A 24979-nucleotide genomic window follows, 5' to 3' on the forward strand; every position below is an offset into this window, starting at 1 on the left:
CCAGAGTTGTCCCTTGCTGGTTGAGTAAAACTACTGTTAGTTTTATTTCCTGTTTGGTGCTGTGAGACCATTTCCTTTATCAGCCATGCTACCGTCATAGCAATGTCTGTCCACTACTTCCGTCCAGATTATAATATTCGCACTGAGGTAATCATAACTGTCGTGAAACCAGATTTCAAATCCTGTTTGCAATTATTCTGCGAGTCTGCGAGCAGCTCTGGAGGTTTAATTCTGGCTCTGTAATCCTCTCATATTCCAGATAATCTGGGTTGAACATCAGGATTTCTACCCCAGTTGTCCAGAGGGGTGACTCAGGGAAAAATCAGAACAAAACTCCTGTAGTCTGAACCCGGCTTATGAGAGGATCTCACTGAAAAAGCTTCCAGAAAACAAATTTATGAAGTGCATTTCATGACTTTGTTGTACTGAAGTAGAAAACAAACTTTAATGAATCGACCCATGATGTTGAACAATTTCTCTCCGCTTTAAATTTAATTCAAAATTTCATAAGTGTGGACCGAGAGGGTTTTACATGACGCCATAAATCAAGAACCAGCTGACAGATGTTGCTGTGTCATAATGTGAATAACAGGAGAATGTGTTGGAGCGAAAAGCTTCAACACACCAGTCTTTTTGAGCCTGTTACATGTCAACTATCTGAATAATCACATCCAAATTTTTAACATGCCGAGTAAATAATATGGAGACACACCTAAACGTTACATCGTTGATCCTCCTGTGAAAACATTGACACAGATCTGAAATACTGAGAAACACTGAGCTGTTTTCCTTGTGGCTGGAAGTACTGAAACAGTGTTCTTTGAAAATTCAAACATGTGATGGTGATACCGGGGGTTTCTCCACGAGCGCTTCCGTGACTGGTGCTGAAGTGGTGATGTTGTTTAGGACAGGCTGAGGAGGGGGCAGTTTGGAGGATGTTTACTGGGTCATCTGGGTTTCCATAGCCTGTGCGGCCCACTCCGGAGCAGCTGAACGGATTTTTTCTAAGAGGTTGTTGACTTGGAAACACAGAGACTGGATCTGTTTGTCCCAGGTGGGAAGGGCTTCACGGGCTGTCGGAGATAAAGGAGAGGAACAAGGGTGTCAAACATATTTCCATTTCATGACATGTGGACAACAAATGACTGCTCTATCAAAGCACTGCCTCTTTCCAAATGAAGGGAAGGTGCTTTATGAAGTTTCCTTCCTGTTTGAAGAGGCTGCCCTCTACTGGCCTCAGATAGATAGTTAGTTTATAGACTCAAATATCACATTTATAAATTACATGTGATATAAGTTTAAATGATCAAATGAAAACATTAGGTCCAAAAACATTCTTCACACATCTCTGTGAATACATAAATAAAATTACCCATCAACATGGCCCTGTTCTAACACTCACGTAAATGTAGGAACATGTAGGACAAGACTCATGATCATGATGCATATTAGGGCTGACCCCTAATAGTCGACCAGGAAGGTCATTAGTCTGCAAGATTTCATCGCTCAGTCGCAGAAAAACAAAAACGTGAAACTCTATTAGGAGCCGCACTTTGTCAAAATAAATCCAAACCTATATGGCTGGACCATGTGTGAGTTTAATTTGAAAGGTACCAGGGCTGGTACCTGCGGTTATTCCACAGGCTAGTTAATAAAATGTCAGAGGCATAGATTCGGCTCTGTCGCTGCCTCCGCTGCTAGCTTAACAGCAGAACAACAACGCTAGGTTCACAACAACTAACTGGCCATCAACTCACTCTCAAAGTGTACAATGCCGTCTATCTGGTCGATGAAGCCATTCATGCGTCCTTCAGTGATCATCTGGGAAGCGATTTTCTCAGCCTAAAGACAAACAAAGAAACAAAAAACTCAACAGACAAAATGGAAACAAGGTTTGTGTAAGTGGATAATTTCACTGTATGTTTTATTATTCCAAATCTTCTGCAAGGAATGTTTAAATGCATCATAAACAAATATGTAACGTTTGATAACGTTAATGTGCAGAAACAAATGGGCCTTGAAGTGGTTTAACAATTCTGTGCTCCACACTAAAGCGGAGGGGGAAAAAAGGCCAGACTGAGAACAGACTTTAAAACAATTTAAAGGACAACATCTGCAAAGAGATAAACAGCTGGTCGACCTCCAGTAATGTTCCTGGAAACTAAACATTTTTAAACTGTGAATTGTGTGAGCTAACTGTCTAAATATTTAGAGCCAATATTAATATTTAATTTACGATACAGTGAAGTTGTTTTATTGAGACTATTTGCAGGAAAGGTCAAACTGAAAACGTGGAAAATATTTATCTAATGGATGTGTCACCTTTGCTGGGGGGATTTCCAACAGAGCTCCTAGTTCTTCAAAAGTGATGTTGTTGTAGAGTTTGCTAGCAGACAGGAGGTTGTGTTCGATCACAGCTCTGTCAAGGATGCTGGAGCCTGCGAGAGGTAAACACACAACTTAAATTACATTCAAGCTTTTGTTGCAAACCTCACGGACTGAGGGTCAGATTGAAACATATATGTTGATACTGACTGATGTCCATCATGAATGAAATGTCCATAAATCCACGTATAAGTCATAGAAAAAGATGTTTTATAACTTGCGTTAGTATCATCAGGTTTTTAAGTTCTCCTCAGCATCAAAGTATTCCAGTGATAGTTGTCCGTACATCCATTGGCATATTGCAAACAGCTAAGGAACTGCTAACAGCTAATTCGGCACACTTTTACTGGCTACAGATGAAATCAGAATCACAGAGCAGCACAGGTGATGTTAAAATCATCCCACCTCCCTTACAAGCATAAATCCAGCTTGGACAGGGTTTAGATTTTCGCTAAACTGTGCCTTCTAGGCTTTTTATTAGGTGTCACAGTCAACAATCAACAGTCAAAATCAGCTGATCTTTAGTAGAGCAAATGTTTCAGGCTAATCGTGACCTCAAAAATTGTATGAAGGGTGCAGAGACAGTCGCTAACCACCCGTCATGTCTTTTAACGTAGCCCTCAGAAACACTAAATCTGCGAGATTTATTTATTAGATTTATTACAATTATTTCAACCTTGTTGATTCCCATGATGATCTAAGTGGGTTTAGCACAAGCATGCCCAGTGATGCTTCGTCCCAGACGGCACCTTAAGGGTGGCTACATGCTAACACAGGAGAACGGTGGGATCCTGATGAAAAACAAGTGCTGCACTTGGCTTCAATCACTGCACTTTGAGTAGGCTGGCTGGAGAAGATTGTCAAGCATCATCCACTGGCCCCAAAAATATTTTTATCTGCCACTGATCAAGAATGTTGTGCAACTGTTTGTCTTGTTTTACACAAGTCCTTTGGGTCACATGTGTCTGCTCCCAGTAAAACTCACCAGCTTAACAATCTTAATCAATGCAAAATAACTGTCTTAACACTTCATACTTCACACTGCGTCATCAGCACTCAAAGCAAAACTTGACACAAGCAATTAACTTCTAAAAGATTAATCTGTGGATCATTATAGCTGCAATAAAACCAGAACACAGCACACAGCATGGCACGTGAGGCTCACATGACCGACCCAGCAAATACATCAGCTATCACCAGCTAAGGAAGTGATGGTGGGAACAGGAATCTTTTGCCCCATCACCAACCAAACAACTCAGCAGCTCAGTATCTCCACTCACCATCTGCTGTGGTGGCTTTCTGGTGAGGCATCAGCATGGCAGCAAACTCCTGCAGCTGGTTTCCTCTGATGATACGGTCCAGGTACATCTTCTCCAGAATACCATAGGCTGCCAGCTGCTGACAGCGCTCGTCCTTAAAGAGGGTGGCCAACATACGGGAGCGCTGCTGGCCTAATTAAAGGGAGAAAAAAGACAGTATATACGGTATGAGACACAAAATTTATCGTGTAGATTTTCTTAAAGAATGCAAACCTGAACACATCAGTCTTGGCGGTACCTGCAGAGGCCAGTATGGTGCAATTCAGGGCGTGTTTCAGTGCCTCCAGACGTTCACTCTCGTGGACAATTGACTTATAAGACAGCTCGTTGTATCTTTGTGCAGCTTCAATGAACTTCCTCCTGAAGTCTAGAACTCTGGCGTAGCACACCTGACAAGGAAAACAGCATGAAGCACTGATTAACCAACTACAGTCCTTATAATGTTTCATTTATGCACTCTGTCATGTAACAGTAACGCAGATGCAGCCTGTGGCGGTGAAATCACTGAGGGAGTGCGTACCTTATAGTGTATCTGCAGCTGTTCATTAGAGGACTCATTCTGAAGCAAAGAGGCTCTGTTGATGTAGGCCTCCGCCTGCACCGGATCATCATCCTCTAAGTAGAGACGGGCAATTTTCAGGTACGTATCCAACTTATAGTCGACATTATATTGCCTAAAGGAGGGAATAAAAAGGTAGTTAAAGACCTGGGAATATCACAAACATTAATAGTCAGGAAAATAATCTGCCAGTAGCTCACTTACTTCTGTCCTGTTTCCAAGGGAATACCAACTAAAACCTGGGCAGCATTTCTCCAGTCTCCCTCCTTTTCATAAATGGTTGCTAAGTGCTGTCTGATTGAGGCTACCTGAGGATGTATAAGATCATATAGTTAACAATTTCAATAAAAATACTGAAGTGTAACAGACTGAATGATCGGGGCTATGAGAGAGTGTGAGGGCATTTACCTGTTCCTCAAATGAGATGACCCTCGGCTGAATCTTTTCCAAGGTGAAGTGATACACTGCTTTAGCTGTGGCGTCAGGCAGGTTGGGCAGATGTGTGCAGAAATCAGTGAGCAGCTGTCTTGAGATGACAAGACTGACGTTTTCATTGACCACTGTAAAAGACAGATACGGTATATGGCATATGGTATCAGATATCCAGCTTGAATCAAAATGTACTAAGCATGATGGACAATGCTGAGGAGGAAAAGAACACAGGCATAGCATACTTGCTTCAACAAAGGCCTTCAAGGATTCCAGCTGCTCTGCATCTGTAAACCCGATGGCCTTCTCCAAAATTTGTCGATATCTGGAAAAGATTTTACAGGTCAGCAACAGTGGAAAGTAACTAGGTACATTTACTAAAATACTGTACTTGAGGATATATTCAAGGTACTAGTACTTGAGTTTTTTCATTCTATGCAACTTTATACTTCCACTTAACTTCATTTCAGAGGTACATATTTTACATTTGTCTCAGCCTAACAGCTTTTTCAGATTACAGTTTTTCATCCTCTGTACAGTCAAGACCATTTAATTCACAAGTGATTTCTTTACTTTTCATATTTTCTGTTAGGGATGAATGATACTATCTGCAGGTCAACGGTATTGGCAGATAACAGCTTTGAAATGAAATGTCAACATTGGCCTGAACTGAACATTTCTGCCAATATGTCAAGCCAATAAGATGACGCTTGGATTATGTGACTTCAGTTAGTTGAAATAGGTCAGATTTGAATGGGGTTTTGGATGCTGTCAGGACTGTCTTAAGGAGACCATCATCCTCGTCTCGTCTCGTCTCGTCGTCCTCCGCTTATCCGGGTCCGGGAATTTTCCAGCTTTCTTTGAAAATGTTACATAAAAATAAGTATAGCATGTTTTACATGCAACCTAAGTTAAAGTAGTTTTCTTGTTTTGCCCAATGTACATTTTAAAAATCATTGTATTATATGTCTGCATCTGCCACCGGGGCCATCACAATTAAAGTAGGCATAATAATATGTCAGTTCCACAACAGGAGAGACTTGATGTGTTCTGCAATTGGGTGGAAAAACATATGTGCATATACTGGTATCTGCAATCGGCCAAAATAAAATGAGTTTGGAAATATCAGCGTATCAAATATCAGCAAAAATCCAAAATTGTGCATCCCTACTTCCAGTACATGTTGATGCTAATACTTATGTACTTTTCCTCAAGAAAGATTCTGAATGCAGGACGTTTACTTGTAAATGTGTATTTTTACACTCTGGAATTGGTGCCATAACTTAAGTAAAAATCTGAGTATTTCTTTCACCATTGCAGGTTTGAAACTCATTTTTAGTGGAGGACTGCAACTGGTCAATGGACATTTGAATTATAATATATATATATATATATATATATATATATATATATATATATATATATATATATATATATACATACACACACACACACACACACTCTGTCACAAAGACACACTTATCTTGACAATGTTCAAACTTCAAACTTCACTGAGCTGTTGGTAACAATTGGTAAAAATTTGAGATTTATTGGGCAAAATATAGTGTAAAACAGCAGAAATGTTGAGTTAGATTTTTAAATGTCTTGTCTAACAACATTTTGAGCCTGCATCTTAATGAAGGTTACGGTTACTAGCCCAATTTCAACTCATTTTAAAGCTATGTTGTGCCCAGCACCAGCTAGCTGTGTTGCTAGTAAACAGTAGCTATTAGATGCTAATATGCTAAAATATAACAGTGACGTCAGCGTTAGCCTCGCCACTTTTATGTTGCATAAACGTGGTGTTACCGTTTAAATGATAATCTGTACTATTAAGAGCTTTGGCATGCAGTTGCAAGCAATTAACGGTTACCTAGCTGAATGTATGGCTAATGTAGCTAGGCGGCTAACGTTAGCTTAGCCGGGTCTGTCACAGCTATCATTGCTAGCTAACAGTTGCCGAGGCGCTCACTTTCTAAATTTGGGAGAGTACTATGACGTCTATCTGCAGGTAATATGATTTTTAAAACCAGCGTAACTCACTTGGCAGCGAGATCTTTGTGAGATCCAGTTGAGTTCATCAGCTGTGCAAGCTCCTGTCTCACGTCGGTCGCCATTGTCGCCTGTCGAAGTGTCAACAACACCGGCTTCCTCTTGCTGCCAAGAGCGGAGCGAGCTTCCGGTCTGAGTACCCAGCGCGCGGAGGTACATCGGTCCTCCAACCCAACAACCAGCAGAGAAGAAGAAAAGCTAAAGTCATTCAAAATCTGTCTTAAGTAAAAATACACAAGTCTTAGCATGATTACTTAAAGTGCCAAAATTAAAGTATTTGTTTATGCAGAATGGCCCATCTCTAAATGATGCAGGCCTATAAATATTACTATTAGTATTTATTCTTTATTTGTTAGGGGCCATGCAATTTAACCCTTTGAAACCCTGTAACAACCGAACTTTTCTTGTGTTGCTTTCAGACACCTTTTACAACAATTTAACCCTTTGAATCCTGAGCAAATTGGTGCGATTGCCTTCAAAAACACAAAATAAAAATAAGAAATAAATAAAGAAATAAAAAGTAATAATATAACAAAAAATAATAATTAAAAAAAATTAAAAATAGTGAAAAAAGAAAATAGCTAGGGAAAAACTATATTTATTATTATTATTATTATATTTTAAAATTATGTTCAATAATTATTAAGCACTCTTTCTGGGTCATTTCCTTGTTTGTTTGTTTTTAACTTTATTTTTTATTTTTATTTTTTTACTAATTTGCTTGTTTTTAAGTCTCTGTTTTTATCAATTTCTTCTCATTTTTTGGGGGGTCATTTCTTCTTTCGTTACTTATTGTGTTCTTCCAACATTTTTAAAACAATGGTACTGATATGCTGCACAGAGAGTTTAGAGCTATTGCTATTTTTTAACTCTTGGCCCTAGTTGGGCTTTAACATGTAGACCTAAAATGTTATCAAAAGTATACAGTTTAAAACAGGGGTGTCAAACTAATTTTTATTTCCGGGGCCACATGCAGCCCAATTTGATCTCAAGTGGGCCGGTCCAGTGAAACCACTATATAATAACCTATAAATAACATAACAACCCCATCATATGTTTCCCTTTTTTTAAGGACATACACTCTGAAAATGTTAAACATCAAACATCAGAAAACTGAGAAAAACCTTTTACAACATCTTGGTGCCTTAGGTGACTTCACCATATGTCTTGTTTTGTTCAACCAAGATTTCCAACCCCAAAAATATTAAATGTACTATGATTTAAGACCCAGAAAAGCAGCAAATCCTCACATTTGAGAACCTGGAAATATCACATTTTTGGCATTTTTGCTTGAAAAATACCTGAGATGCAGGGGCGTAAATATAGACAGTGCAGGCAGGGCAGGTGCACTGGGGCCCATTGCCACCTCAAACACATGCTTGTGTTAATAGAAAAACTCATATGCAATTAAAAATGGTGCCATGTGCTTTATATGCCTTTAAAAAGGCAAACTTATCTCCATCATGGTTTTTCTGGCTTTTTTTTTGTACAATAGCCTGTTGCAGTCGATAAGAAAACATTATAAAATATATATGCTTACTCTACATAAACTATAAGTAAGGTTGAAAAAAACTTTTTCATGAAATTAATTAATTCCTTATCTTCTTTGAATTTTTTGTCCTTTACGTATATGCGATGATGATTTCTGGGTGATATCTATGTTGATATTTCTATTTGATCATGTGATGATAAGACTATATGGTAGCTAGTTTAGGTGCATAACAAGTAACTACTGTGCCTTAGGGCCCATCATAATGTGCACTGGGACCATTGTAACTACCTTAGTTGATTATCAAAATAAAGTTGCCGATTCTTTTTCTGTTGACTGTATTGACTGATTGTTGCAGCTGTAATAAATAATGATGCATTAGTGTGTATTCATCACTTTTAATGTTTCAGCTGTTTAACGTGGGGCTAATTTTACTTTATATACTATGTGGTATTTTAACCTATATAATAATACATCATAATTTATTAGTTGAGTTGCATTTTGTATTTAATGATCCAACTCTGCAAAGTAACTAAAGTTGTTGAATAAATGTAGTGGTGTAAAAAGTAGAATATTTGTCTCCAAAATATAGAAGGAAAAATGATAAAGCAGCATAAAATGGAAATACTCAAGTAAAGTACAAGTACCTTAAAATTGTATTTAAGCCCATACTTACTTACATTCCATCAGTGATTCCTGCCATCTATTTAGCTGTTCTATTCCAAGACTAGATTACCAACAGGGCAAAGCTGACACTGCCCCATGGCTCCAGCCCTTCTTTGCAGAGGGTCGCCAAACTGTGTTTAAATATCTATATTATTTCTGTGCATATAAGAAAGGAGTTGAAAGAGACTTTGCTGTCCCCCATATGTATATATACAGTAAAGTACACAGAGAAATAACTGTGTTTCCCCAGCCCCTGGTGCAGAATAAAAGAATGAAGTTGATGCTTAACGTTTGTGTGTAATTAAAGATGTTTTCTGGGGCTGCAGGCAAAACATAATGAAGCTGATTATTGTAGTCTGCCATGGATGTGATGGGTATGTAAAGGTTACTGTATACATACACAATGTACGAAAAACATTTTTTAAAGAACAGCATTTTGACAGTTACAGTGTGCTATATATGATAAGGTTTTCACATGCTGAGAGTTAATATTTCAGGTATCAAATCTAGCCAAAGTAGCTCTTAACAAAATATGTGCAGGAAACACCACTGAATGCATAAGTGCACAAAACCATACTGCCAGATACACACATCCTCCCTATATGTTTATTTAGGGCTGATTAATATTGGTAGTAATAATAGTGATAGTAGTATATATATCACATATATCAAGTAATACTATTTGTTTTAACCAGTTTGTAAAATGATTTCTCTGCAAACCCATTCTGCTAGAAGGGGAGAAAAATGAATCTACTGTATTTTAATTAAAATCAAATAATGAACATTAATAAAGATATTATCCTTGTTCTATTTAGCAGCATTGGCCCTGTTATTTTTATATTTTTCTGCATATTGTTGTCTTCAAATCGCATGTGACTTCACTTCACAAAATATATATAAAAGAATAGATATGCTTCTGTTTTGTGATACTTAAACACTGTTTATTCTTTTTTTCCCCTTCTTATTTTGGTATAATTTTTTTTCTTGTCGCTATTTGTGTAGAATTTACTGGATCTCTTATACCCTTTGTAATTCTTAGTACTGGTGGCCCTATGTACTTGATTTTTTTTTTTTTGTAGAGCTTTGTTTATCTTTCTTGTGGAGTTAGTTTGCGATTCTAAATGATAAATATATTTTCTACCTATTTTATAATTGGCAAAATTGTGTTTTTAATGTTTTTATTCCAACAGATAAAACATCATTCTGGTGTCAAGGTGTTCTGCGCCTTTAAGAATGACGTCACGGTGACGTATGGCACGGAGGGCGTGGTCGACTTGTGAAATGTCAGGGAGGAATGGCGCTCGGCGCGGTATTTTGAACAATCGCCTTTTCCTTTCCTCGTTTTATCTGGAAACGTCGCCCAGCGTAAAAATCTCCGGTAAGCGTGTCTGTGTGTTGACCCACTCCACGTCCCGCTACACTTCACCCGGCAGGAAGCTGCTCACTCTGAACACTGTGTACTAATGTTGAGATATAATGTTGTGCTAGCTAGCTTAGGTTAGCAGGCTCAGCAAGTTTGCTAGTACAGTTGTCCTGCCCGCTGGGCTGGCTGTCTTGATGAGGCTGATGATGAAGATGATAGCGATGGCTGGGCACCAGTGTAGAGCACAGAAACCAAGATATAACCTTGAACTAATCTATTACAGTGTTGTGTTAACTGAGGTAAAGTTTACTGTGTACTATGAGACAGTTTAGAGCTAAATTGGTGCTAATGTGACGCCAACTTAATGCGTCCGCAGATGAAAAGTAAAAGCTAAGTTAGCTGAACACGCGTATTGAAAGTTGTTTTAATCTGGTGGCAAAGCGATTCATGCACTTTAATTGTTCCTGTAAGCTGTCAGAAATCATAACAGCACATAATAGCTGTTATCTTTGCTGCTAGCTGGTTATGTAGCATTTAATTAGCGTTAAACCTCATATTGTATCTGACGTTTGTTTGGTTTAGAGACGGATCTTGATAGTGTGTCTTCACTGGTTCAAAACAGGACTACAGTATGTCATTAATAACAGGTTAGGCCACGCTAACTTGATTCACAGCCCCAAAGCACAGGCTACACATGCCGGTATGTGGATCTATAGGTGCAGTTATATTAAGTGCATTGTTGGACCTAAAATGTCCTGATCCATATGGATGTCTCAAGTGACAGCAGGAATTACTGAAGGCTAGCATTGTTTACGTTGTCAGAGTCTGCAGATAAAAGAGTTAGTTACTTGCTAATAGCTCACAGTCACCAGCAAGTATGATCCTCAGCTCTGATGTGTGTTAGCTGATGTGTTTTGCTGTGTGTGGGTGTCTGCGCTGGATGTAAATAATATTAAATGCATCCCCTCCTTATCAGTAGCTCAGTGTTAGCCGGGGAGCTAACAGAGTTGATGACGAGGTAAAAATGGCGGATCTTTCGAAATCCAACCCCGGCCTGAAATAGTAACGCAGCCAGCAAGCAGCTTGTCGCTTTTTGCTCAGTCTTTGCCCCAGATGGGACCACTGCTCCGGGTCTGCACACACTGACGAGTCCAGCTCAGGAGGGTTTGTCTCGGTCGCTTACATGGAAAGAATCAGAGCAGTTAGCTGTGTGTGTGTGTGTGTGTGTGTGTGTGTGTGTGTGTGGTGGGTAGGGTTCATATGTGCGTTTCGGTGGATTAATGTTGGGAGTGGAGTGCTGCAGGACAAAGATACGCCTGAGATGATCGCTGCGGCCTAGCTAACCCAGCATCAGCTGTCAGGCCGTGTCAAACGTGACTCGTGTGCACCCCTCCATTGATTAAACCTCACGTGATTACTGAAACTAATACACAGGTATCTGCATAAAGTTAGCAAACCGGGTGTTTTTTTTTGCTGTGAATGTGGCTAACTCGCTAGCTTCACTTGCCTTGCATGTTTGTTTATTTTCTTGCAAAGCATTTTGTAAACAGTCTGCACTGTTGTCCAGTGATGCATTTCTGTTAGTGATGTAGAACAATACACCAGAAGTTAATAGTATGTATTTTTGAATTGTACATCTTGTTTATTGCAATTGAATGCAACAACTATGAGTAAATGATTGAAATATAATTATAGCTGTTTATCCTGCGATACAAAATGGGAAGAGTGCAAATATAAAAATATAGGTTAGGGATACTCAACACGCTTTTGGAAAATGATAGGAGACCAGGGGTCAGTTAATAACAAAACGTTTATAATATTTATCAGGTAAAATGAATAAAGGAGGCAAAGGTAGATGCAGCATCCCTGCACAGGGGTGTTTGTAGGATTGGAGGACATTCGGGTCTCATCCCAGACCTCTCTTAGGGGGTCTGTGGGACCCTCCTGGCTTTTTTTTATTTATTTGTTTTTGTTTTTTTTAAGCAAGCTCTATTCTGGTTTTTGTTTCATGCTTTCTTGCACCTTTTACATTCAACATACTAAAAAAATGGCTGTGTGGATTAATTCGTTTTAATTGTGAATAGAAAAATGGTCAGCAGGCCACCCAGCATCCACAGGCTGTAAATTGAGTACCACTGGTCTAAGATAAACAATAAGGTGCAAATTCAAAATGTATACAATGCCAGAATCAGATGAACAGTATGGATCATAAAAATATAAACAGGTCAACAGGTCTGGTTAGGCTCAGTCTAGGTGGGGTTGCATATATACATGTATATATACACATACATATGAATGTACAGTAGGTAGATTAATCAACACATTGTCTGCAGGGTTCCCACAGTAATGGAGAACATGAAAAAGTCATTGAATTTTTTTGTATAATGAAATTAATAAAGTAAGAAACTATAAATAATCTTCCGTATATAACGCTTCACTTAGTGTGAAATAACAGCAAATTAATTTTCCTTAGCTGTCAACATAATGTAGCTTTAATATGCATCAATGAGTGACGATGTTTTGTTCACCATCGCCTTCATATTTTCATATTTACAGTAATTTTCTCCCTGGGTTTGTCTCTCCCTTCCCGTATGCCAGCTAGCTCGAATTATGTTTAAATAGAGTTTGAATTGGAGGGGATTGAAAAACTCTGGGCAAGTGGGGCAAAGAAAAAAAAATCTTTATTATTGGTCCTCGAAAAGTCATGGGAAAGTTTGAACCCCGTGTCTGTGATATGTTGTGTGCATTTTAATGTAGCTTTAATATGCGTCAGTTTGTGACACTGACATTTTCTCCTGTATGCCAGCTAACTGTAATTATGTTTAAATAGAGCTTGGATCTGATATGATTAAAAAATGTCGGACAAGTCAGGCAAGAAAAAAATCTTTATTATGGGTCCTTGAAAAGGCATGGAAAAGTTTGGAAATGTTGTCCATGAAAATGTGTGAGAACCCTGTGTCTGTGATGTATGTTGTGTGCATCAGGCATCATGGTGCATTTAGTTCAGTTAGCGCATATTTTTCTGAAATCTGGTTAAAATATTTTCACCTAACTGATTAAAAATAATTAACATTTTTAAAAGCTACGAATTATATGTGCATGTCTTTGACTAACTGCATTATTCTTTTGGGATTAACAGAGAGCTGAGACTTTGCAAGCATGGATGTGGTGTCACCAGAGCTCAACAGCCTCCTTCCTGATGAGATCATGGACACTGAGGCGATAGAGGACATCCCTCAGTCCCAACCCGACGGCACCACGGTCCAGTCAGAGCCCAGCGATGACGCACCGGTCCCGATGGAGACGGATACACCCATAGCTGCAGAAAACCTGAGCCTCTGTGCAGATGCCACTTCAACAGAACACACTCAGGCTCTCACCACCTCCACCACCTCAGACTCCACGCTCAGCATCAGCTCCGGAAGTCAGCTTCCTATCTCAATTTCCAGCACGTCTGCATCCCTTCTTACCCTCAAACCAGCCCTGGCTACTTCCATAGCCACCACGAAAACGACAGACAGTTTGACTGGGACTAGTATCTCCACAAGTGGGTTACAGAAGCTCACGGCTCCGTTTACCATCTCTGCTGCAAACCACCAGATTATTCTCAACAAGGTGGCCTCATCTCAAGCCACAGAGGCGGCGAAGGCTGCAGGTACTCAGCCCCAGGTCATCAAGCAGGAAGGACAAAAACTTTTGGTGACAGCAATAGGAAAGTCGGGGCAGCCCATAGTGCTGCAGTTGCCCCACACAGGCAGCAAGGCTGGCGTTTCACAGACTTCAGGAGATGCCAAATCTCAAGCGCCACAGTTTAAAGTGGTGACTATTGGAGGGAGGTCGGAGCTGAAGCCGGTGGCCGGGAGTGCTGGCAACCAGCTGACCACACTACAGGCCCAGCAGCTGAAGACCGTACAGGTAACACTGATTTGTGCTGTCGTGCAATATTTATTCACATTGATGTTGATGTTATTTGACAATTTAATATCATAAGCATTTTATAGTTTGCCACATTTTATACTCATGTTAGTATACTTCGCTGTGTGATTACCTCATACAACAGAACATGTGTGTTTATATCATGTCAGTCCGCAGTAAAGGGTTACTGTAGGTCACTGAAGCACATCAATATCTAGTGTGAACAGCCACGGACATTCACCTTAGTACACAGTAAAGGGTTACTATAGGTCATTGATATACATTAAGATCTAACAGTCATGAGGACCTGCTTCACTTCTTTACTTCTTTATTAAACCTTGCTTTAGGCCCTGATCACACAGAAAGTGTTTTAGCAGCTGGAGGCGGCTTTTTGTAATTGTTTTTAATGAGAATGAAGCTGTTTGCTCGCTGTTTTTGTGTTGCGCCTCGTGTTTCTGCGCTCTAGGAGCCTGGCATTTTTTCCCATGCCATCTCTGCTTTTTTCCCGTTGTTCAAATTTTTGTTATGCTAGACCCGTTGATAGACAGCAGGTTGTCAAACTGCCCCTGAGTCATCCTAAAATATGCCTGTAAACGTCCATGACGGAGGAGAAGCTCCTGGACCAACTGGTGGTACTCCCCATGATCCAGCCTCTTTTTAGGGTCTCATGTACCCACACAGATCTCTGTTTATCTGCTGACAGCCTCTCACCCTCAACCAGAGCTACAGACAGTACCCTCTGCCTCAACATGTCAGCAGCTACACACTAATTACTGGGAAATGCATAAAATGATAAACAGTAGATTGATTATTCGGGCAGGTTAGTGTAGTGACCCCTCATAGCATGTCTGGTGAGGTATGAGAGTGTGTCAGAGCTAACTTTGAGCTTACTATACGAACAATTGTGGATTTTCAGTTTGGTAATGTTCCTAACAAAAGACAGAAGTGCCTCTAAAGTCTATTATGGATGTCGTTTAGATTGACTGTTGGTGTATATTGAAGGGCAGGCCAAGCTGCTCTGTTCTGAACCCGCTGTAGCTTCCCTAGATTTGTCTCTGTGACTGTTGACTATCTTGTGTTTACCTGTCTCTTTTATGTGTACTAGGAGAGCAACAAGTCAGATTCGTCAACAATTAACTACCTCTTTGTTTACATTTTTTAATCATGGAATTATGTCATGAGCTGCAGAGTCAGAGTTTTTCAGAGGATAGTGAGCTTGCTTGAATAAAACACAAATGATCTATAGTTTGATGCACCCATGTACAGTGCTGTACACATGGTAAGCAAAAGCTGGTCAGTTAAATTCAGAATAATTAAGATAAAGCAATAATATAGAGAGAAAATCAAACATGAAATAAAGCTAACAATAATCTTTTAATATGAAGTACTACATTGTGACCTGTGCTGAGGCTTTTCTGTAACTGAAGACTTTTATCTGTTTGCATGTGTGACAGAAGTTTGCTTAAAATCTAAAAAAATTAGATGTATGCGCCCTTTAAGTTGTGAATGTGTGAACACCAACTCTTAATGAATATCTCCACAGATTGCTAAGAAGACACCAGTGTCCTCAGCCGCACCGATCAAGTTCATCATCACAAAAACCGTGAACAGCAAAGGTCTCAGTCCTCAGACGTCAGTGTCTCCTGTTATTGCAGGTATGTCTATTTGCATCTTTGTAGTGTCATTATTGTTCACTGCTGATATTTGTGTTGGTTACGTTGAGACTACACAGTTTTTAAAATGTTTTAAACTCAGTTTCAGGTTTAACAAAGCCATATTTTCTGAAATCTTGTGCTGTGTGTTCATAGGGCGGGTCCTGACACAGAATTCCCCGGGGATGCCTCCGAGGACCATCAACCTCTCTGAGTCCCACAACACAACAATACAAAGTATTCCCGGCAAAAAGATCGCTATATCACCCCTCAAGACTCCCAGCAAGGTAAATCCTACACACTGCTCCTCATTTACCAAACAAGGGATTATAATTATGTCAGTGAAGTCTTTCCCTCTTTTTTAAGTTTAATTAAATTAAAGCTGCAGGTGCATAGAAATACCATCACTGCCATTTTCAACTCAAAATATTTAGACTTGTAAAACTAGAATGTGGAAGCTCATACACACCTTCAAAAACTTTTAGAGAGGTGCGCAGGAGGAAACTGTCCATTAGGGCTGCAACTAACAATTATTTTCATTGTCGACTAATCTGTCGATTATTTCTTCGATTAGTCGACTAATAATTTTATCGAAAAATGTGTTAAAATGTTGAAAAATGTCGGTCTGTCTCTCCCAAACCCCAAAATTACGTCATCTAATGTCTTGTTTCGTACTCACGCCAAAGGGTTTTAGTTCACCGTCATGGGAGAGTGTGTAAAGCTGCCAATATCTGAACGTAACAAGCTGCAGTAAGAGTATTTTGGGGGACTTTATAGTACTTTTCTATGAGAAATGACTCAAACCAATTAGTCGACTACTAAAATAGTCACCGATTATTTTAATAGTCGATCAGTCATCGATTAGTCGACTAATCATTGCAGCCCTACTGTCCATAGGTGAAGAAATCAGAATTCCCCCACACTGTCCTTTTACTTGCAATGAACTTTATTAAGCGAATAATATTTCAGTCAGCGGGTCTTCATCAGGTCAAATAAAAGAACAAAGAACATGACCGCCTCCTGTTTGGAGCTGTGTGTGTGCGGTGAAGTGTTACTGTAATGGTTTTGCCCTGAGATTTATCAGTAGCCTGACATGATCGCTGACTTGTTAGATATGTTTTTGTATAGATTTTTTAAAATTATATTATTCAGAGTGTATATTGATGCAGTTATTGCCAAAAGTGATCATATTCGATGGTGGGAGGTGCCTTCTTACAGGATAAACACAGGATCCGCTTCATTTCAGTGTGCTGTTGCACTGCTTAACATGTCACTGCGAGTGCTGGGAAAGTTTAACAGGAGTGTAATGTGTCAGCCAGCGGCAGCAGCTATGTGATTGTCAGACAAAACAAACAACAATATCGGCCTACAGGCCAGAAGCCATGTTAGTGGCAATGGCGTTCACAATTTGATTCAATGTAAGCCTGAATGACATTCATCGGTTCTCTGTCTTATCAATCTCCCTTGATTTGTTTGCGGTTGTATGAGCCATGTGGTCGTGGTGATGTATATGCTGCTCCTGCCACTCAAACTTTGGCGGCAGATCTGGCTCATCTGCCGGCTGCAATACACATCAAATGGAGAGAGTGGACAGACAGAGTCCACCTACTCGGCGCACCGCTAGCATATGCCGGCAGGTAATGGTGCAGACCCACACACACAGACTGGGACTGATTGCGATGTCAGCTCATGGTCTCTGATTGGCCTCAGCTGAGTAGACGTTATCTGTATATGCTTCGATATGCTCTTTCTTCTTTTACTGATGAAGGTCTGATGACCGAAATGTTGTTTGCTTCATAAAGTTTATTGCAAGTAATAGGACATTTTGATTTGTAGCAGGTGAAGCACAGGTGTCATGAATAACCTTAACGATGTTCCTTAAAGTGTGTCTGTCAGTCAGTCTGCACAAAACCAGAGCCGTGCAGCAGACACACCTACATGCAATACAGCCATCGTTAATGTTATGATATCCACCTGTGTTTGCCAAGTCAGAATATCCTCTGTGACAAAGGTCTGTTGTTCTTAAGGCTACGTTTCAGTTGTCTTTTCATTCAGGTTCTGCAGCACATGCAGCATTCATACTTTATTGTTTGAGAACTATATTGGCCTCCAGCTTCATGTGTTACACTGATATGTTTGGGCCGAACATTAATATCATGTGAGAATATTAAAATATCTATCAGGTCAGTAGCTGGACTGATCATGCTTCGCTCTCCTTGTGTGTCCCTGCCAGGTGACTGTAGTGTCTGTGGCTTCCCCGACCTCCAGCGCCTCCCAGAAGTCAGTGACGCTCCCTGTCAATGTAGCACTTGGCCAGCAGATCCTCACAGTCCAACAGTCCACGTCTGCATCTCCAGTCAAGGTGGCCACCAGCCAGACCACGACGCAGGTAAGATCAGAGCACAGAGGTGGTTTATTGTCAGCTGGAGTAAGACGTGTCTGCTCTGGACTAGAAACAGATGACGGTGAAGTGTGTGGGGATGTTTAAAGGAGTGTTTGTGTAGTATAAAGGTGCAGATACTTTTGAAATTAGTATTTTCTGCAGCGCTGACACAGCACTGTAGAGATAGGTCAGGCTAAGTGAGACTAGGTTTGACTTATCTGTAAATCTGTCACAACATACTTGAAGTTTAAGGTTTAACTTGACTCCTGCTGTCGTTGATTCTCCTGCAAAGTTTCACCATTTATACCTAAAGCTTTGTCTGCTGTTGTATCTGAATCTTTCAGAGTATCAAACCGGTGCAGTCTGTGGCCGTGGGAGGCGTCAGTGGCTCCCAGTTCAAGACCATCATCCCGCTGGCCACCCAGCCAAATGTGCAGCAGATTCAGGTTCCAGGTAGCAGGTTCCACTACGTCCGCCTCGTCACAGCAACCACAGCGAGCAGCTCGACGCAGCCGAGCGGTCCCAGCACCAGCTCCATACAGACAGGTGACCTTTTTATAGCTGTGTAACAAACCCGGGTGACACCGGTGGGAGCTTTTCTGTGGCAGCTTACACTTCTTAATGTCTCACAGCTAAACCCATGGTGGTGAGCACAGGAGCAGTCAGGATGTCTGTCCCCATCGTCCCAGCACAGACCATCAAGCAGGTAACTTTCTGTAAATCTTTATTCAAACTGAGCTTTCACTGTGAAGTGTCTCCCGAGCTGCATTCATGGATCATATTCCCTGCAGATGGCACCGAAGCCCTTGACATCAGCAGCCGTAGTAACCACCACACAGACCCAGCAACGCCTGATCATGCCTGCCACTCCGCTACCCCAGATCCAGCCCAACTTCACCAGCCTCCCTCCAGGCACCGTTCTGGCTCCAGCTCCAGGAGGTGGGAACGTGGGCTACGCCGTCGTGCCAGCACAATATGTCACACAGGTGAGTGGTGTTTTTGGTGTGTGTTTTAAAGGTCTTTGGTATCCATAATGAGCGTCCTCTGATGTGTTACCTGCTTCTCCTGTAGCTCCAGCAGACGCCGTTTGTGACCCTCGCCAGCAGCTCTGGTTTCCCGGCGTCCACTGGGGTCCAGACTCAGGCCAAACTGCCACTCAATGGGTAAGGAGGGACGTAAATGCAGTTCTTATGGGATCATGTGGAACAGAGCAACTAAACCATTTATCTTAAAAACTGTTTGATTGTTTTGTTTTCTTCAAAATAGAATAAAAATGTAGTGTGAGCTAAAATAGGAATTTGGGCTTAATGGAAACGTTTTCTTATCTACTTGAAAAACCTTTGTAAACTACATTCTGTGACTTAAGTTTATTTTAAAAATGAAGACCATAGAACTAACTAAGCTATACTAATTGACTGATTTGATTTTAAATAAAGTAACTAATATTATTCAATGGCGTTCATTCACAGCTTGTCAACAGCAGAGACGACCTCAAGGCCGAGGAAACCATGTAACTGCACCAAGTCACAGTGTCTCAAACTGTAAGTACGACTGTCTCTCAGACCTGTTTACTATTGTCTTTTCAGGTGTTGTGTTTGTTTGCCAAGACTGTGTAGATACACCACGACCTGTATGTGTTGCTGTGTTAAATGTGGAGGATGGAAAATGTTAAGTATCAAGCAAAAATAAATACGGGCATAAATAAATGCTGAAATAAATAAGGTTTTAAAAGGGGATAAATAAATATCTGCCATGCGTGTTTGGATCAACAGACTTGAAACAACTCCTGCTATAGACAGAGGGTAGGATCCTCCTACCTCATCAACAAAAATAAATAAATAAATGAATAAATATAGTTGTAAAAAAATGTAGAAAGGAATTTAAGATATTTGTGTCCTGTTTAATTATCTAGTTTTATTTATTTATTTATTTCCATATTTCAGCATTTAATTTTTCATTTATTAATTTCCGTATTTATTTGTTACAGTATTTTTTAATACATTTATTTATTCTCTTATTTATTTATTTCTGTATTTTTTAATTTCTTTTTCTGTTTTTTATACATTTATTTTCATATTTTATCTTTTTATTTCTCTATTTTTTTTAGATTTTTTTATTTTTGTATTTATTTAAACCTATATTTATTTATTTTATTTATATTTTTTCATTTATTTATATCCATATTTATTTATGTATTCCTGTATTTCTTTATTTCAGTTTTTTGTGTGTATTTATTTTTGTATTTTATTTATTTTTGTATTTTATACTTTTTTTTAAAATTTATTCCTGTATTTATTTGTACATGTATTTATTTTATGTATTTATTATTTTTGTATTTATACATTTATTTATTTATTGATAGCATCATTTTTCATTCTCCATAATTAATTGCTGATGGAAATAAATGTTAACAAGAAATGTTGGTCTACTTCAGTTTGTGTTTTGGTACCACTGTATGTTCTTATTCCGAATGTTTCACTAAGCAGAGCTCTGTTTTTCTTCCCCAGATACTGTGACTGCTTTGCAAACGGAGAGTTCTGTAATAATTGTAACTGCAATAACTGCTTCAATAACCTGGAGCATGAAACAGAACGTCTCAAAGCTATAAAGGTAAAGTCAGGAGTTTGCCAGATGTGTTGGTGGACCCAGTGTCCATCCTGTCAAACAGATGAATTAAGGTGAAAATGTGTTTTCACAGACGTGTCTGGACCGGAACCCGGAGGCCTTCAAACCTAAAATCGGTAAAGGCAAAGAGGGCGAGTCGGACCGTCGACACAGCAAAGGCTGCAACTGCAAACGCTCAGGCTGCCTGAAGAACTACTGCGAGTGTTACGAGGTGGGTCTGCCTTCGCCGCAGCGTTTGCAGGAGCTGTTTAATGTAACTGTGAAACCCTTGTTTTGTTTGTGGCTCTCTAACTGTTGTTTATGTTTCCTTTGTTTCACCTCGAAGGCGAAGATCATGTGCTCGTCCATCTGTAAGTGCATCGGCTGCAAGAACTTTGAGGAGAGTCCAGAGAGGAAGACGCTGATGCACTTGGCAGATGCAGCAGAAGTGAGAGTACAGCAGCAAACTGCAGCGAAGACCAAGCTGTCGTCACAGATCTCAGACCTGCTCATGAGGACGACGCCCGTTATTTCAAGTGGAGGCGGGAGGTACTGTGACACTTACCTCAATTACAAGTTACAGGAGCAGCTGAGGAACAATTACATGATTGTTATTGGGATTATAACTCAGAGTCCTTTGATGAATTCTGAGTTTAGTCTGTGTGCAACGGTGTTAATGCTGTTAACAAAAACTATGATTAAATATGTTCGGCAGCGACCTTTTTTTCTATGATTGTGACGACACGGCACCGTCATTAAATGCAATCTATAACTAACTGTTAACGGAAAACGACAAGACTTAAATGTAATTTACTTTAATGTCTTTGACAAAGAAGAAGAGACAAATTATTTTTTGTGGGTTGTTTTTTCCTCTCCCAGTGCTGCAGTTCTTTGTCTTGTGCTGCATATCATGACTACAGCAGCAACGCACCATGAGCTCAGTCGAAAGAACTTGGAGGAACGTACATAAGTTAAAGTTAAGAGTGACAAAAACAGGGGTTAGTAGAAATAAACAGGATGACATTTGGGTCCATTTTGTTAAAATGAGGCTCCGAAAATAAATCAAACCAATGCACTGCTTTTTTAGAAGCTGCATTTTTACAGCCCAGACACATACCATGTTTTTGTGCCCTCAAATCCATTGTGAGGCCATGCTATAAAGCCAGAGGTATGCCAAAGTGGTGCACACGTGTTCCCAAGTGCCTGTTTTTAAGGGCACGACAGCTGTACCCTGAGGTACGCAGCAATGTGTAATGCATGTCATGCGACAAGGAAAAACCAGTGGTTAGCATTGCTGTTTCACAGAAAGTGGGTTCCTGGTTTGAACCTGGGGTGGGGGAGCCCTTAGGCACGGGTTTCTCCAGGTACTCCGGTTTCCTCACAGTCCAAAGACATGCAGGTTAATTGGTGACTCTAAACTGAACACAGCAATCACACTCAGGTGTGAACACACCAAAACAGCCGGACCGAGACCTTCTTGAACAGGTGGTCTCAGTCTGGTTCCAAAGGAACTCTGGTGCGGTTGGTTTGTGGTGAGAAGGTGTTCCGACCTGGATGTGAAGCAACTGCAGTCACATGACACATTGTTTGGGTTAAACATGAGCATGTTACAGTCCTGGAGGATTATTAATGTGCACCTCCTCCTGTACTGCCTTAATATGCACATTCAGCACATCCAATGCATCAAAACATTGTTTTCTAGTTGGAGCCGCGCCTCGTTTTCAAACTGTATGCTTTGACTAAAATGAACAATGACAGCAATATAGTCCACGATGAGCAGCGCTAAAATCAACCTGCGTAGTTGTCCCTCCATTGTGACATTAGAAAGTGTCACATTTATCTTGCAAGTGTACTCTTCTTCAACGTTTGCTTTACTTCCTGGATTTTTCCCACATGGAAATTCTGACCAATCAAGAGCAGCTTTCTCACACAAGGCATTTGATCTAGTCCTCTTGTAAATGCTGCCGTGAGAACATGAACCAGCTCTAGGCAATTATACAACAGACCGAAGGAGACCACTCTAGGGCTGAGAGCAGCCTTAGATTAGACTAAAATGTCCGGGCTTTTAGTCAACCAAACCTTGACTTACAGAAACAGGATGAGGTTGACTTAATATGATTATAAACTGAGGACATTTGACACAGGCCTAAACACTAAATGACTGTAACATCTGATTGAGGGCCTGCTGATGACATGAAGGATGATGTGTTTTCTAACTTGTCTCTCTTTTCCTGTCCCCTGCAGGCTGCCGTACACGTTTGTCACAAAGGAGGTGCTTGAAGCGACGTGCGAGTGTCTGCTGGAACAGGCCAAAAAGGCCGAACAGACTCACCAGCCTCAGGTGGAAGCAGAGAGGATGATCCTGGAGGAGTTCGGACACTGCCTCATGAGGATAATCAGCTCGGCGGGGAAAGCCAAAGCAGACTGTGCCTCCATCAACTGCTAGGCCGAGCTCTCTGGCTCCCTCCACCCTCTAACCTGAACCCAGCTGCGGGGGCCGAGAGGCACGGATTACTCTGCACTCTGTCTCGGACCCCCGGGGTTTCTTTCCTACAGGGAAACAGGTTGTCTCCCTCAACAAAAGGCAGAACAATGGCCTGAGAGTAGACTCCCCTGCCTGGGGAAAGCTAAGACCAGCTGGGATAATAAACATGGAACAGACGTTTGCAAACTGAAGGACAAATGGACAGAGCACGGCGCCTCTGGCGGACTTTAGAGCTGTTCTCACATTTGTTCACCTGGCTGCGATGGACAGAAATGACTCTGAGCTGAGCGCTGAACAGGGATTTTAACATTTCTTCACTTTACTTTCCCTCCAAGGGTCCCATGAAATCTGTTCTCCAACTTTTGTTCTTCCATTTTATTCTGTTCCTTTTTGTTCTTTCTCCCTTTTTGACAAAGCAATGGCTGTAATTTTTATGTAATCATCTGTGCTTACGGTAGACAAACAGAACGTGTATCTTTTGATATTTATTTTGACAAGTATTTGTAATCATTGTGAGCGCTAATAACTGTGTGGCTTATAGTGCTGCAAGCTGTTAATTATTATTAACCAACGCTAGGCTAAATTGTTTCAATGAAAAATGAGTAGAGGCAAATTTAGGTTCACACCTAAAAGCAAATTAATTGTAAGATGAATGCAAACACACAATGCATTATGTGCACACACACACACACACACACACACGCAGCACTGCTCAGAGTAGGTGGAACACGGCTGGTTGGGCGGAGGTCGACGTTTCCTCTGGTGCTGTTTTGTTATCAGTCACATGCTTACTGTACATTAAAACACCATGAATGGAAAAACAACTGAGACCAACACGACTCGTTAAGTGATGTTCCTGAGTAGATGAGAGCAGGTTAACGTAACACAGATCTAATTATAGTTAAGTGATGTGTCCGAGGCTGGTGTGATGTCAGAGGGACACAGATGAAGCGCTAATAAGGGAGCTAATGCACATTTTCACATCTTACAGCAGTAAGGCACAGGAGTAAATAATAATGTTTACTTTGGCATGTTCAAACGTTGTATTGTTTGTTGTCTTCCTGGCATCACTTAAAGGTATGGTTTGGATTTTTTAAGTGGGGTTGTGTGAGGTACATGTCCATAATTAGCGTATTACCTACAGTAGATGGTGGTCAGCATGCCTCAAGCTGGGAGAAGCAGTCACAACAGAAGCTAAGCAATGTACTGATGTGGACGGGGGCAGCAGCAATACACATTTTAGTGACTTAAAAAATTTTTTCTAATATTTTCAAGGCTTTACCCTGCTGCTCAGACAGCCCTTTCCAACATGGAGTTCCTTCAGATCCTTAAAGTCTTAAAAGGAGTCAGATTCATTAATCTTTAAAATGAGGTCTTAATTGGTTTTAAAGAGCCGACAGAAAATGCTGACATTTTGTTTTGCTCCTTCACTGCGTCCTGAATGCATGGTCTAGTTCCACTTCTCTTTAACCACTTAAAACCTGAGCAAATTGACTTGGTTTCTTTAAAAAACACGGGAAGGAGAAGACGATGAGCAATGAAAAGAGGAAATGACCCCAAAAAAATAGCAAGAAATAATTAAAGAGAAAATTAAAAATAAGAAAAAAAATCTTTTTTTTTTTTTTTTTAAAGAGATGAAATCAAACAAACAAGGAAATGACCCAGAAAAAGAGCTTAA

At 40.3% G+C, this 24979-nt stretch overlaps 2 protein-coding genes across 4 annotated transcripts; one reads left to right on the forward strand and one right to left on the reverse strand.

Annotated features, from left to right (window-relative positions):
• Nucleotides 1–416: 416 nt before the first annotated feature.
• Nucleotides 417–6863, reverse strand: cops4 (COP9 constitutive photomorphogenic homolog subunit 4 (Arabidopsis)). The gene is made up of 10 exons (XM_033647533.2): nucleotides 6736–6863; nucleotides 4938–5017; nucleotides 4672–4823; nucleotides 4468–4571; nucleotides 4225–4378; nucleotides 3943–4093; nucleotides 3666–3836; nucleotides 2323–2438; nucleotides 1758–1842; nucleotides 417–1073 (listed from the first exon to the last, which is right to left on the reverse strand). The coding sequence occupies exons 1-10, from the start codon at nucleotides 6807–6809 to the stop codon at nucleotides 940–942; spliced, it is 1221 nt and encodes a 406-aa protein (XP_033503424.1). The 5' UTR covers nucleotides 6810–6863; the 3' UTR covers nucleotides 417–939.
• Nucleotides 6864–10147: 3284 nt separating this feature from the next.
• On the forward strand, nucleotides 10148–24129 carry lin54 (lin-54 DREAM MuvB core complex component). Of its 3 annotated transcripts, none has more exons than XM_033647759.2 (14): nucleotides 10148–10277; nucleotides 13402–14177; nucleotides 15721–15832; nucleotides 15986–16116; nucleotides 18063–18218; nucleotides 18557–18758; nucleotides 18845–18918; nucleotides 19004–19198; nucleotides 19284–19375; nucleotides 19682–19753; nucleotides 20720–20822; nucleotides 20911–21048; nucleotides 21163–21365; nucleotides 23061–24129. In XM_033647759.2, exons 2-14 carry the CDS (start codon nucleotides 13422–13424, stop codon nucleotides 23260–23262), a joined length of 2436 nt encoding a protein of 811 aa, XP_033503650.2. In that variant the 5' UTR covers nucleotides 10148–10277; nucleotides 13402–13421; the 3' UTR covers nucleotides 23263–24129. The 3 variants fall into 3 exon arrangements, with proteins under 3 accessions (XP_033503650.2, XP_078018531.1, XP_078018530.1); XM_078162405.1 differs by lacking the exon at nucleotides 10148–10277 and adding an exon at nucleotides 10461–10561; XM_078162404.1 differs by lacking the exon at nucleotides 10148–10277 and adding an exon at nucleotides 11584–11696.
• Nucleotides 24130–24979: the final 850 nt, after the last annotated feature.

This window comes from Epinephelus lanceolatus, chromosome 19 (genome assembly GCF_041903045.1).
Source record: "Epinephelus lanceolatus isolate andai-2023 chromosome 19, ASM4190304v1, whole genome shotgun sequence".
In the NCBI taxonomy this organism is placed as follows: Eukaryota; Metazoa; Chordata; class Actinopteri; order Perciformes; family Serranidae; genus Epinephelus; species Epinephelus lanceolatus.